This window comes from Oncorhynchus masou, chromosome 5, assembly GCF_036934945.1.
Source record: "Oncorhynchus masou masou isolate Uvic2021 chromosome 5, UVic_Omas_1.1, whole genome shotgun sequence".
NCBI classification, from domain to species: Eukaryota; Metazoa; Chordata; class Actinopteri; order Salmoniformes; family Salmonidae; genus Oncorhynchus; species Oncorhynchus masou.
The window spans coordinates 67,075,006-67,090,140 of record NC_088216.1 but is presented as its reverse complement, the minus strand read 5'-3'; the positions used below and the strand labels follow the sequence as shown (position 1 = coordinate 67,090,140).

The window sequence follows — 15,135 nt, the reverse complement described above, 5'->3', positions numbered from 1 at the left end:
ATTTTGAACACAGGTAAAAATGTTTCGTGGCGAATGTTTAATTTTGCAAGAGGAGTCGGAGGTTATGTAAATAGTGCTTGAAGATGAGGTTTTGTGTTTAATGTTTTCAGGAAATGGAGCAAGGTTTCAGAAATTGTGTTTTAGCAATTGAGAAAAACTATATCAGCAGAGGTCCAGTTTCCTGGAGGACCAGGGATCTTTGTGATGTCTCCACCCCCACACAGAGCTCTCACTCACTTACGAGATACAAGGCACGTGCCAGGCACAGGCATACAAACCACGAACACAAACATAATGAATGAAACAAACAACACACACGTGGTGTGTGAACATGCACACTGAAAAAAATGCCTGACTTAATCTGCATTGAAGTACAGTATGTGCAACATACAGTTCATGTTTGTACAGAACATCCATAACATATAGTCTCCTACTATACACACAATGTATTGCTCCTTGACCCTGTAAAGAGCATGCCTTTTCAGGAATATTGTTTGTGGCCAGCTGGCTCAGTAAAACAATCATTCGAGGGAATATTCCATCCTGTGCCAGAGATGATTAGATTCATGCCATTAAAGTGGTGCATTACATAAACCCTCAGCCTGATGTTTGCTAGCTTGGGGGCTTAGGGCCGGTGCTGCGCCATGAATTAAGTGGAGTGGACACAGTAAAACACAGGAGAGGACTTGAGTCAATGAGTAGAATAGAGACTAAGTTACCTTGTTGAACCACTGGGGTCTATCTGTATGTGAAACACAGTCTGAGCTGCTTGAGCTGGGAAAACATGACTAAATTACTTCTAACTATATATTTTAATGTAAAAGATTTCTAGAATTATGACTTTGCTGTTAATCTAATGGAAGGACACAGAGTAAAATGTCATAGCAACATGATCTCATACACATACATTATGCTGTACCAAAGTGATTGGAATAAGGAGTGTTCTCCTGGTCCTCCAATGTTTGGAGTGTGCCTGTTTGCTTTGTGTCTGTTCATCACTAAAACGCTGGCAGAAGAGGCAAGTGTAACTACTGACTCAGTGTGCCAAACCCCAGTCAGAACACTGACCTTCTCCTCAGTAATTCCCTGGTATTACTGTATTAGTGTGTTGGTGTGTGTAGTTTCTGGAGTGCTGCCATGGCTGGTCTGCCTCTGTCTTAGGATGAGGATATCATATTACACAGACACACACATTTATGTAGTACTCTATCCACAATATCTCTATCATTATATTTTATTTTGCATCTGGGATGTAAAAAGCAAACAATCCTAACATTGTCAAAGTGCCCATCTTAATAAACATATTATAAATAATTACACGCAGGCATGTGCCTTGTTTCTTGTACAGACATAGCAGTTCATTTAATTTAAGGACAGACTCAAAGTAATAACGATGCAATAGAAAAGAGAGCTAGTGAACATGGCACAGGTGCAAGCGCTTAGTTAATCTAGGCCCATGTTTGATGGACTCTAATGTAAACAAATACAATTCAATGCTTCGTTAGGCACATAAGAGTCCTGTGGGAATTCATTCTGAAAAGGACAGTACAGTATGGAAACTGTATACACAGACCATTATAGTGTCTAGTCTCACCCGGCCTTGGTATGAGTGAGTAAGTGAGATTTCTCTGAGAGTAGACAATGACATGGTATCTCTATACACTTGAACAGGGAGTGTCATAATTGCCTATGTTCCAAATACACTGACAATTCCCATAGTAAACCCAGATCTGAAAGCACTAGATAGGTGAAGGCCGTATGGAGAAAATACTTGCTCCCAGATTCTGCCAAATCCAGTCCTCTCAAATCTGTGGGATTTGGAGTCGGGAGTCGAGGACAGAGATTTATTAAAGTGTGTTTGAACATACTGTGGCAACTATCCCACGTCATTTCCTAAAGCCGCATGCACATCTGCCCCTCCCCACGCCAGCTACCCTATCCTTCTACCCCAACCCCCAGTCCTGGCAGTACAGATTTCCCCTGATTCCTGTCAATGGATTGGACTATTCCCAGGAGGACCGGTACAGAATTTTTTGGGGAAAATGTGTGCAATCACTACTGTAAGTTGCTCTGGATAAGAGCGTCTGCTAAATGACAAAAAAAGTGGCTTGACCACAGACTCTACACTTAGAAGCAGTCATGTTAATTCTGTGGATGTGTTTCTTCCTTTTCCTTAATTGTAATGTGGAAGTAATAAATCCCTGGTGGGCATACTGCCTCACACCATGTTTACACATAGGCATGCGGGGCGGTGCTTTTTTTGGGTATAGATGTGGAACATGTTTATTGTATTGTCAGTGTGTAAGTGTTGCTGTCTGGTGTACAGAGTTGTGCCTTTTTTTGGAATCCAGGACTCCCTGGAAAACAGTGGCAATTGTGTGTATTTGGAACATTCTGACACTGAGCAATTCTGACACTCCCTGTTCAAGTATATAGAGATACCATGTCATTGTCCGCTCTCAGAAAAATCTCACTTACTCACTCGTACCAAGGCCGGGTGAGACTAGACGCTATAATGGTCTGTATATACAGTTCCCATACAGTACTGTCCTTAGAGTGAATTCCACCAGGACTATCCTGGCTAAATAAATAAATAGAAAGATGCTTGGCCTCCCAGAAGGTAGGCTGACCTCCCAGAAGGTAGGCTGACCTTCAACTGCTGTCCTTGGTGTGCTGACAGCAAAGCTAGAGTGGATGAAGCAGTTAGAGGAAGAGAGAGTGTTCCAGGATGGATGGATGACTTGAAGTATTGTGAAGGTCACATCTATGACAGTCTGTGGTACTGTAATTCACCCCAGACACGATGTCCACTCCATCTGCTCCGCTGCTGATTAATCACATGGGTCTGATTGTGGTAGGCATCTGGAGGTGAGAGGTTTGGCTGGCGTTCAGTCTTCATAAAATCCTGTGGCCCGGCTGGTCTGCTGAGACATCCCTCTCACCCAAACATGGGTTATTTATCAGTACTTGGCAGAGAGGTGAATGGGGCTGGGTAGGGTGAAGATCCACAGCTGATGATGGTTGAGTTTCTCTATATATTGTATGGTTGATAAGAATAAATGTCACTTCCATAGCTATAATCTGTGCTATAATCATTACCCTGACCACTGATAATATCAGGGTTTCAGCTTAGTCCTCGACAGAGAGGCTGGTAATGGAAAGGTCATGTTGAACTCTGAACCTTGACCCCATTCAGGGTAATTACTACAGGGATTTGTGGAGTTGTCTGTGACATGGTGACCACGGTAACAGTAACTTGGGGCAGCGGTGGGATGGGACAGATGGGGAGGAGGTCCAGGGGTGGGTTGGTAGACGTGTCTTTCGACATTAGTGTTTCACTTCTCTCAGATATCAAAAGCTGAAAAAAAATGTGTAAAGGAGAGAGACCACATGAAGGGAGCATTGATAATACATTTTAATTAAGAACAGTATCATGTTCCTTGGCAAAATGATGGCAGAATGGTTGGCTACCCTCCCCTCAACATGTTGTGAGTGTGTGATAAAGACTTTGATAAATTACTGACTTGATGGACCAGTGTGTTATTGTAAAACAAGTGCTTCCATTTATCAGACGCCATTGGGTTATAGTCACTAGCCTACATCAGAGATAGGACCTTGGTCTGCACTCTGCATAAAGGTTTCATTATGACTATACTGACTCGTGTCATCTCGTCTCTGTCACATCACTTATACAGACAGCCCAATTCTGGTCTTTTCCACTGATTGGTCTTTTGACCAATCAGATCAGCTCTTTTGCCAATAATTGGGCAAAGATCAGAATAGGACTGCCTGTGTAAATGCAGCCTTTCTCTATCCTCCCAGTTAGACCTGCTCTCTTATCTATCTGCTCCTACCAGCCTGTGTATTTTGCTCGGGAAGGTCAATATACATTTACACAAGTGCCCAGTGCAGAATTACTGTGGCAACATCAGCCAAAACTAATTTCCTATCTATCTTTGAACATCTTTATTACTCCATCATTTATTTATTTATAGCCTATCAGTCCTGTTGCCGTGTGGCGAGTGTAACACTGTGCATCTGTTTGCAGCAGCAATGACTTTTTGCCATACAGCGATTGCAACACTAATTAATTTTAATGCAAAAAAACATCCCTGTTGTTATTGTCAGCTGAGACTGGGAGACCCCAGTTTTTAAAACTTCGGTGAGGGCTGTAATTCACACCTAAGGTGGCCAGTTTTTTTGCCTTAAATGCTCGGTGAAGTATGCAAATAAAGATGTGTATGTTAAAAAGGGCTTGATATCGAATCATGAAATATGTCATTGGTAATGTGAGGACTTAGATATGAGTGTTGGGACAGGGGCTGCATAAGGCATTTAAATGATTTGTATGCTGAGGATGTTAGAGAACACTGGGTTTAAACCAGAGTTCATGTTTCAGTTTAGCACTGAAACATGGCTGTTTTCTTGCACTGCACCCAATGATTTAGGAAAGCTTACTTGATACGTCAATGTCCTGATTGTGGTTTTACAGACGTGTTTAATAGGTTTTATGTACACACTTTATTTGAATACTTATGAAATGCACATTGTTATATTTAGTAACACTTGCTTATTTTTCCTCGACTGCAACCCCATTTAATGCATTGGACGGATGTGGGTGGAGATATGTCTACATAAGGGTGCAAATTATAAACACTCACAAAAGCTCTGACGAAGGCCTTGAGGCCGATACGTAAAGCTTCATAATACTAGCAAGAGCAGTGTGTGGGTTTATAGTTGTTTAACATCTTATTAAATTGTTACCATGCACCTGTAACAAAGATAGCTCAGATGTGCAAGTGCCTTTAGAATTTTGAAGATGATGTTGTGTAAGGGAAGAGAGACACTTAGAAGTACATTTATATTCAATATTTATATAAAGTTGTTTATTTTATAAGGGGACTGTGACAATAGAATTGTCTGAAGTAAAGTAATATAATATGAGAACTTGATGTTAGGATGATACCTATCACTCTGTTATGTTTCTCTCTATATTGACTTTCTCCTGTCTGTCTGTCTGTCTCCTCTCTCAGATCAGTAAGCAGCAGCTACAGACAGTGAAGGAGCGTTTCCAGGCCTTCCTAAGTGGTGACACCCAGATAGTGGCAGACGAGGCCTTTATCAATGCAGTCCAAAGCTACTATGACGTGAGGCCCAACTCTGTGTGTTTTTGTTTCATTGTAGATCTGTATGGGAGTATGTTTAAGTGTTTGTTGTCTTTTCTTTTGATTTGTATTCCGTGTTGATTATCCTGCTGTTTTAAATGGTCCTCAGTGGACGGACCAGTCCATCTGGATATTTGAGGAGTTGACTCACCTTTGTTCTGGTAAATGATGTGGAACTTACAGACAGGCTGCTTCCTTCAGGCAGTCTTATTAATGTTCTCATCCTGCATCTGACAGATTCAAATGAATTGGACTTCCCAAAATAGGCCTCTGAAATATTCAGTCCAGACAGCAGCTATGTGAGGTGCTAACCTGAATTTATGGACATCTTGTGCCCTTAGCTTTGAGTCTGACTATCCATCCCATCCAATCAGTCCACCTTCACTCTGAAATCACAGAAGGATGAGGTTCAGAACACTATTGCAAACCTTCCTAAAAGTTCGAGAAAAGGAGACAAGAAAATGTATTGAGCGAAAAGGGGATTTACTCTGCCTGTAGAATTAATCAATGTGGCACTTTAATAAACCCAAATTAGTGAATTGAAAAAGCTAAAGCCAGTTTTCCAATTGAATTAATGCATAATGGTATTACTGTCTGAGTTCTGGATTCTTACACACTCCCCACATCCCCACCTGCTCTGGAGACTGGAGGAGAGACACCTGGGGTGCTCTTTGTTGGCAGAACTCAGGGTAATGCTACTGTACGTGAAAGTGACAATGTGTAGACAACATTTCAATTCTATTTTCTATATCAGCAGTTTCTATATTTAACACTCCCATTTGTGCAATGTTCCCTTCTTTTTGGCCCACTAAGAGCACTGCTGCTGTTGCAGAACAAGTCAAGTGTCCAAAGTTGGCTACAGGCAGAGTGATAAATGGCTGTGTATCTGTGTGTCCATCCAGGCTCAGAGCTGTGGCCTTCTGTCTTCACCCTGCGTTAGGCACTGATTGGGAACAGAGAGTCTGTCACTGTGAGCCATAAGGAGGTTGCACGGTAGTGAGAGGGCCGACATCTGAGTCAGGCAGCCATTTGGGTCCTTCTCTCTCTCTTTCTCTTTCTCTAACCCACAACCCTTGGCATGGAAAATTGCTTTGTGGGGATTGTGAAAAAAATATATGTGCAGATGGAATTAAACAGAGAAGCGCAACAATGTCAGATTGAATTGAAACTACAATCATTTATTTCCCTCTGCACCTTTGTCATAAAGACCCCGAGCTGCAGCAAAGCCTCAAAGAGAGAAGCAGTACTTCAGAAACCCTCTTTTGCAGCTGCGTTTTCATTTCATGTCCCTCCAGAAGCACGTGTCAGCCTGCTACCAGGGCTACTGTACACAGCTGCATGGGAGAACGTCTCATGGAAAATAATGGATTATTTCCCATTCAGGAATTGAGTAAAAATGGAATTTATCCTAACCTCTCAACCACGCTGTATGCTCGTCCTCCTGTATGTTCCTCCTGCCCTGTAATGTTTAATCCACATGCTTTAACGCCCTCTTTCTGCTCTCGACCGTGACAACAGATATTTTTGAAAAGTGACCGTGTGTGCCGGATGGTCCAGAGCGGAGGCTGCTCGGCCAGTGACTCGCGGGAGGTCTTCAAGAAGCACATTGAGAAGCGTGTCCGCAGCCTGCCCGAGATCGACGGTCTGAGTAAAGAGACGGTGCTCAGCTCCTGGATGGCCAAGTTTGACACCATCTACCGTGGAGAGGAGGACCCCAGGAAGCACCAGCAACGGATGACTGCCAGCGCAGCCTCAGAGCTCATCCTCAGTAAGGACCAGCTCTACGAGATGTTCCAGTCCATCCTGGGCATCAAGAAGTTTGAGCACCAGCTCCTCTACAATGCCTGCCAGGTGAGATAAGAGCTTCATGTCATGTCCTTTACTAGACATTTGTCTTAAAACACTAACACTTTCCCTGGTGGTGATTTGTCAGTTTCACTCCTTTCTGCCGATCTGATAGTTGACTTGAGCGGCAGTGTCACTCTTTCAACCCTCTAATGCTTTAACTTCAGGCTTGCTTCTCATTAAGTTCCAATGGGTTGAAATGGTAAAAGTGTGCCGTGAAAGCCTTTCAGGGTTATTAGATGAGTTGTCACCTGTCAGAGGAAAGCGCAGCTTTCAGTGTGGAATTGAATCCTCTTTGGGACCTTTAACCTTCGATCCAAGCAGGAAAGAGGTATTAATACGGCAAAGAAAATATGACCATTGTGAGATGGAGAGAGAGAGTGGGTGGTGTGCAGGGCGCTATGGAAGTAGAACAATAGATGAGTGTGAGTGCCAAGGTACTGTGTCACAAGGAAAGTGGGTGATGACTGGAAGTGACTCAAAACACCTGCTAACTGCAATCATATTGTAATAATAGCGAATGGAATGGACAGCTATTGATCATTGTTGAATGGAGAGGGTGGGCTGAGAAGGCCGCCAGAATAATAGGGAGATGGTGGCTTTTAAAGAGGGAGTCCACATACCAGTCATACCGGGTTCAATGGAAGAAGGTATAGTGAGCCCGTTAGCATGTCTCAAGTCATCATCAAGCCTTTTGCCTGTCCAGGATTAACCATTCAGATGCCACACACACACACATGATGCTGGCCATATAGTATGTGTGTAGGCCTAGCCATTCTGTTATTAAGACCAGTGTATCATTGTAGTCCAGGCCAAGATTGAAATGACTTTTCTGCCACTGCTTCATTTAGTAATGTGCCCGGTTCACGCCCAGGTTCCAGTGGAAGGGCATGGCCAGCCCATGAACATTAGCACTGCTAGTGACTCATCCTTTGGCGGAGACATAGTAGGATGTGCTAACGATAAATCTGCACAGACCTGCTGTATGTTACATGGAATTAGTTCTGACATTGAGCAATTTTGTTGCGAATGGAATTGCCTACCTATTAGGCAATATTACCCCCTACTCTTTTCTTTGCCCTCTTTTCAAGAATAGGATTTAGTTGTCTTCTGCCACAGTTTAAAGACACATTTACTGTCAATATCAACACCCACTACACATTCAATCTCTGGCACACACGCGCACACACATACACACACCGGGGTTTCCGTTAGACGTCAATAGCCGGCTTTTGGCCAATAAAAAAACAAAAGGTTGATAAATAAAACTATTGCCTGCCAAAATGACCTGTAAAAACAATAACGCTTTTTATTCATTGAATACCAGTTGATGTAAATACATTTGACCGTTATGCTTATCAGTCTATAAGTAATTTGCATAATTTAGTGGAATTAATTCTGTGTGTATTTTCATTAGTCATCATGTATGTTTTTTTCTCCAACACAACTATCACAAGCGCACAGATTTCTCCTGCAGCTCCTGTGCTTTTATAAGCCCATTCATTGCACAACTATTCTAAATGAAATCACGTGTTAACAGTTTAAAAATAACTATTTTTATTTCTCAACTAGTCATTGAAGCACACCTCCCATTCACCATTCAAGTGTAGGCACCAGGATATCAGCGAGTCACCCACCACTTTACAATGTGAGCGAGAGGCAATATACATTTTGAAATCATACTTAATTGTTTGAAATTTGAATGTTTTATTTCATATTATAAGGCTGTCATGGAAATTATCACCAGGGACACCTGATGTCAATATTAAATGAATCATTCTATATTATCAGCACGCTGGAGAGGTTCCAACCAACTTAATGAACCATAGTACACGTCGGTTGGAGGCTCTGCCGGGGCAGTCCCGTTATTTCTCTTATAAACTGCTTACACAGACAAGTTATATTTACATGATTTACATTATTCATTATTCATTATTAGTGTTTGGTTCATGCATGTGACCAGCTTCTTCTCTCCAAGCTGATACCTTGAAACTGAGAGAGCCCTTTCAGTTCTCAAAGCAATGTTCTGGACATACTGCCAAATTGCTTATACTGATAGTGAAGATTCCTCCCAGGAAAGATCAATCAATCACTTGCATGAACCAAGTCGAATTGGTTAACAGAAAAGCACCTACATAAAATGTTTCTTCACAAGGCATGTCTTACCTTGCCTCAAAGTAGCTTTTGAAGCAAGGTAAAATCCGACCCTGCAAACGTGGAGGCAATTATTTTATAAAGACTTCATAGTTTCAAGTTTGGGGAAGCTTGGGGAAGCTATTTATCCTACCATTTCTACCATTCTGTATGCCAGTTCTGATTTTCATATGCGCATTAACAGTTTCATTAAAATAATAAAGTTTTTGTTTCTCAAAATCATTGTCACGTGGTTAATCGTAAAAATCGGAAATAAAATGACAAAAATCAAAGTTAAAAGTCAACAATTGCGAGATCACCAGTCTCTGCCATATGGGCAGATTGATTCACCGTCATCCATTGACGGCTAAAAAAAGGAGCGCATAGCCTTTAGGTCAATGAAGCAGTAGACCTAGAACTTCCATTGCTTTTTCACACGGAGGATTGGTGCTTATCGAGGGGGGATTGTTGCTCCCTCAACATTATCAGGAAAGAGAAAACAGACGCATGGTCATTGCTCACATGGAGCACTCCAAACAAAAGACAATAAAAAAATTGACAAATCTCGTAAATGATGGTTATGAAATAAACCAAAACTTGTTTCTCACAAGTGTAGCAGGTTGTGAACTCTGCAAACAACATTTCCACTCTGAGAATGAGAATGGTAAATTAATTTAATTAATACATGCATTAACAGAAATGTCTGTAACCAAATGACAGGGATTAACTGTACATTTACTACTGATGACATTGTCTTCACACATATTTTAGATTATTTTAATTGACAGCGGTAACTCAATTATCAGCTAGGCCTATTGCCACGCTTGCTGCCCAAATTGCAGGCTTCCAAAATGAGGGACAGAACAGCTGTCATCTGTGCCCTTAATCAGGTACCTGTCATCATGTACCTTAGGGTTGTGTGTTGAATGCTTTTGAAGGAGACTGAGAGACAGATGGTTCCCTCGCATCACATTGTGTGTGTGTGTGTGTGTGTGTGTGTGTGTGTGTGTGTGTGTGTGTGTGTGTGTGTGTGTGTGTGTGTGTGTGTGTGTGTGTGTGTGTGTGTGTGTGTGTGTGTGTGTGTGCGTGCGTGTGAACCTCTCCCTCAACAAACTGAAGACTAGTAGTGCAATTCATGACTATGTAAACCTTTCTGTGTAGAAACAACCTTAGTGACTGACTAAATTAAAATGAGAGGTCGTCTCACCGCTGTGTGTAACCTATGATAGTAGGCAGAGACTCTTTGTCTTCTGAAGAATGCGTTTTAGCCTGTAATGATGACTTCAGTTAAGGAATAAATTCATGAATTGAATTTCAGTCCTGTGTGGCCGGTGTGTGCCCTGAGTGTGGGTGGAACAGCGTGGGTGTTGTTCCATTTTATCAGACGGGGTCTGGTGTTATGGATGTGGTCGTGCCGACTGCCTGGCGCTGTTTTAATGAAAGCCTGTAATTGGTCAGAATGGACAGGCAACATCACAACATGGCTGATGTGACTACACTGCTGGCTGCCCAGGGACTCCTATGGAAACACAAATCCAACGTTAGATCAGCATGATAAATAAATAGTATCTTTATTAATCCAGCTCTGGTGAGGCAGATCATTTGCCTTCAGGCCTGCTCACACAACACGAACACACACCTTCCGGTTGCCAGTTCATCTCACTCTTCTTTTTCTCTGGTAACCTTCTGGCCACCTGTCTGCCTCTCTAACTTCAAGGATAGGTAGGCCCCATACAAACACTGTCCATAATGCCTGTGGAATCGTTTAACTATAAAACAATATAAAAACATCAACTCAAACAGTTGTTTGTTTGGCAAAACCTTTTGCCTACCCCAGGACACAGACAATTTCTTGCAGAAGTCACTTTTAACAGTTATTTTCCACTTGAGGTGGTACAGAAAAACAACAGCCGTCATCAGAGTGAGTTTCTGTTAGATGTATAAGTAACTCAAGTCACTTACTGTACACCTCAGTTAATATGTATATTCTATATTTTAGAATCATTAACAAGGCTATCAACACAACAATTTGAAATCCCTCCATTCTATGCTGTGAATTACAGAATGGGAAAGATGGGGAAGTAACATATCCTCCATTTTCATCAAAGACCTTGCTGTTATCATACTACCAATAGAGATCTGTCTGAAAGCTTTGTCGTAGATCTCAATGCTGGAATTTTGTTTTGGTCTAGACTGTGTGGTGATGTATTCTGCTTGTGTGTGTGTGTGTGTGTGTGTGTGTGTGTGTGTGTGTGTGTGTGTGTGTGTGTGTGTGTGTGTGTGTGTGTGTGTGTGTGTGTGTGTGTGTGTGTGTGTGTGTGTGTGTGTGCGTGCGTGCGTGCGTGCGTGCGTGCGTGCGTGCGTGCGTGCGTGCGTGCGTGCGTGCGTGTGTGTGCGTGCGTGCGTGTGTGTGTGTGTGTGTCTTTGTTTGTGAAACCTTTCTGCTGTCAGTCTCACACACACTATGCCCTTTGTCTGCTCATTCATGGCTCCCATGGCGACAGTAAACATGGCCACCTCTCTTTCCCTGCCTCCCCTGTCAGCTGTTGTCACCCTGCCTATATTAAACCAGACAGACCGGATTGGTTCCCTCCCACACATCACAACTGCTGCTACCAGACTCTTATAATGATTGCTAAATACTGCACAATCTAAAACACTTCACCCCAATCACCCCTTCCCCAAAACACATGTAAATATTAGACAATAAATTGTGAATTCCTGTATTATACTTATGCAAATATGTACACTACCGTTCAAAAGTTTGGGGTCACATTGAAATGTCCATGTTTTTTAAAGAAAAGCACAAAAAAATTGTCCATTAAAATAACATCAAATTGATCAGAAATACAGTGTAGACATTGTTAATGTTGTAAATGACTATTGTAGCTGGAAACAACTGATATTTTTTTTTGTCAGAAACCATCACTCCTGTGATCCAATAACATGATGTGTTAGCTAATCCAAGTTTATCATTTTAAAAGGCTAATTGATCATTAGAAAACCCTTTTGCAATTATGTCAGCACAGCTGAAAATTGTTGTTCTGATTAAAGAAGAAATAAAACAGGCCTTCTTTTTACTAGTTGAGTATCTGGAGCATCAGCATTTGTGTGTTCACAAGTCACAATGTCAACAGTGAACAGGCGACTCCGGGATGCTGGCCTTCTAGGCAGAGTTGCAAAGAAAAAGCCATATCTCAGACTGGCTAATAAAAATAAAATGTCTCCACTGTATTTCTGTATCACTGTATTTGCACATTCTTCCACTGCAAACCTACCATTCCAGTGTTTTACTTGCTATATTGTATTTACTTCCCCACCATGACCTAATTTTTTTGCATTTACCTCCCTTATGTCACCTCATTTGCTCACATTGTAAATACAGTGCCTTGCAAAAGTATTCGGCCCCCTTGAACTTTGCGACCTTTTGCCACATTTCAGGCTTCAAACATAAAAATATAAAACTGTATTTTTTTGTGAAGAATCAACAACAAGTGGGACACAATCATGAAGTGGAATGACATTTATTGGATATTTCAAACTTTTTTAACAAATCAAAAACTGAAAAATTGGGCGTGCAAAATGATTCAGCCCCTTTACTTTCAGTGCAGCAAACTCTCTCCAGAAGTTCAGTGAGGATCTCTGAATGATCCAATGTTGACCTAAATGACTAATGATGATAAATACAATCCACCTGTGTGTAATCAAGTCTCCGTATAAATGCACCTGCACTGTGATGGTCTCAGAGGTCCGTTAAAAGCACAGAGAGCATCATGAAGAACAAGGAACACACCAGGTAGGTCCGAGATACTATTGTGAAGAAGTTTAAAGCCGGATTTGGATACAAAAGATTTCCCAAGCTTTAAACATCCCAAGGAGCACTGTGCAAGCGATAATATTGAAATGGAAGGAGTATCAGACCACTGCAAATCTACCAAGACCTGGCCTTCCCTCTAAACTTTCAGCTCATACAAGGAGAAGACTGATCAGAGATGCAGCCAAGAGGCCCATGATCACTCTGGATGAACTGCAGAGATCTACAGCTGAGGTGGGAGACTCTGTCCATTGGACAACAATCAGTCGTATATTGCACAAATCTGGCCTTTATGGAAGAGTGGCAAGAAGAAAGCCATTTCTTAAAGATATCAATAAAAAGTGTCGTTTAAAGTTTGCCACAAGCCACCTGGGAGACACACCAAACATGTGGAAGAAGGTGCTCTGGTCAGATGAAACCAAAATTGAACTTTTTGGCAACAATGCAAAACGTCATGTTTGGCATAAAAGCAACACAGCTCATCACCCTGAACACACCATGCCCAATGTCAAACATGGTGGTGGCAGCATCATGGTTTTGGCCTGCTTTTCTTCAGCAGGGACAGGGAAGATGGTTAAAATTGATGGGAAGATGGATGGAGCCAAATACAGGACCATTCTGGAAGAAAACCTGATGGAGTCTGCAAAAGACCTGAGACTGGGACGGAGATTTGTCTTCCAACAAGACAATGATCCAAAACATAAAGCAAAATCTACAATGGAATGGTTCAAAAATAAACATATCCAGGTGTTAGAATGGCCAAGTCAAAGTCCAGACCTGAATCCTGTCGAGAATCTGTGGAAAGAACTGAAAACTGCTGTTCACAAATGCTCTCCATCCAACCTCACTGAGCTCGAGCTGTTTTGCAAGGAGGAATGGGAAAAATTTCAGTCTCTCGATGTGCAAAACTGATAGAGACATACCCCAAGCGACTTACAGCTGTAATCGCAGCAAAAGGTGGCGCTACAAAGTATTAACTTAAGGGGGCTGAATAATTTTGCACGCCCAATTTTTCAGTTTTTGATTTGTTAAAAAGTTTGAAATATCCAATAAATGTCGTTCCACTTCATGATTGTGTCCCACTTGTTGTTGATTCTTCACAAAAAAATACAGTTTTATATCTTTATGTTTGAAGCCTGAAATGTGGCAAAAGGTCACAAAGTTCAAGGGGGCCGAATACTTTCGCAAGGCACTGTAGACTTATTTTCTACTGTATTATTGACTGTATGTTTGTTTTACTCCATGTGTAACTCTGTGTTGTTGTATGTGTCGATCTGCTTTGCTTTATCTTGGCCAGGTCACAATTGTAAATGAGAACTTGTTCTCAACTTTCCTACCTGGTTAAATAAAGGTGAAATAAAAAAATTGGGTCAATTTGATGTTATTTTATTGGACAATTCTTTTAAACTGTCTTTATAACAAGGACATTTCTAAGTGACCCCATACATTTGAACAGTATTGTGTGATATATATATATATATATATATATATATATATTCTTCTAAGCCATTTACTTTGTTTGTATTCTTATATTGTATTATTTCTTATTGTTGTTGCATTGATGAGAATAAACCTGCAGCTAAGCATTTCGTTGGACGATGTATACCATGTGTATGCCGTACATATGACTAATAAATCTTGAAACAATATCTGAACACCTGTATGTTATGAAATTCTAACTCCTCCATACAGAGTTGATTTACAAGAATCTGAATTCACTGTATCCTCACCCAGGAAAACAGGGTAGTATCACAGCATCAGTGTGCCCCAAGTTGTCTGCACATAGAATTAACGATTGAACAGACACTCATGCACACTGAAATATTTACGCTGGCAGAGCTGTGTGCGTGCGTGTGTCTGTGTTTTTCTTTGAAAAGTGGAAAACAGAAGAGAACAAGCAGATTAGGAAGACTGTAGCCATGACAATGGTAACAGACAGTACCATACTTGACTCTAAACTCAATCAAGCCAAGGGTCCTGAACTTGGATCTAAACACAATCAACCTGAATATGGACAAGTGTGAGAGGGAAAGTCTACATAACCCTTATCCACAATTTTCCCCGCTCTGCCTCCCTCTGCCTGTGGGTTACACTATAGCTATTCACAACAAATGGATGTTTCCACTTAAGGATGAGTTATCTGCTGCCTGGAGTGCCTAATGATAGAGTGAGCAGCCT

The 15,135-nt window shown here is 41.5% G+C and overlaps 1 protein-coding gene across 2 annotated transcripts in view; it reads left to right on the top strand.

The window, feature by feature from the left end:
- LOC135540124 (calcium-dependent secretion activator 1-like) overlaps nt 1-15,135 on the top strand; it is a 164,616-nt gene that overhangs the window by 28,487 nt on the left and 120,994 nt on the right. For both annotated transcript variants that reach the window (XM_064966523.1, XM_064966525.1), the window contains exons 2-3: nt 5,034-5,147; nt 6,684-7,016. In XM_064966523.1, the coding sequence (XP_064822595.1) occupies nt 5,034-5,147; nt 6,684-7,016 (447 nt within the window). The remainder of the gene's footprint in view (nt 1-5,033; nt 5,148-6,683; nt 7,017-15,135) is intronic.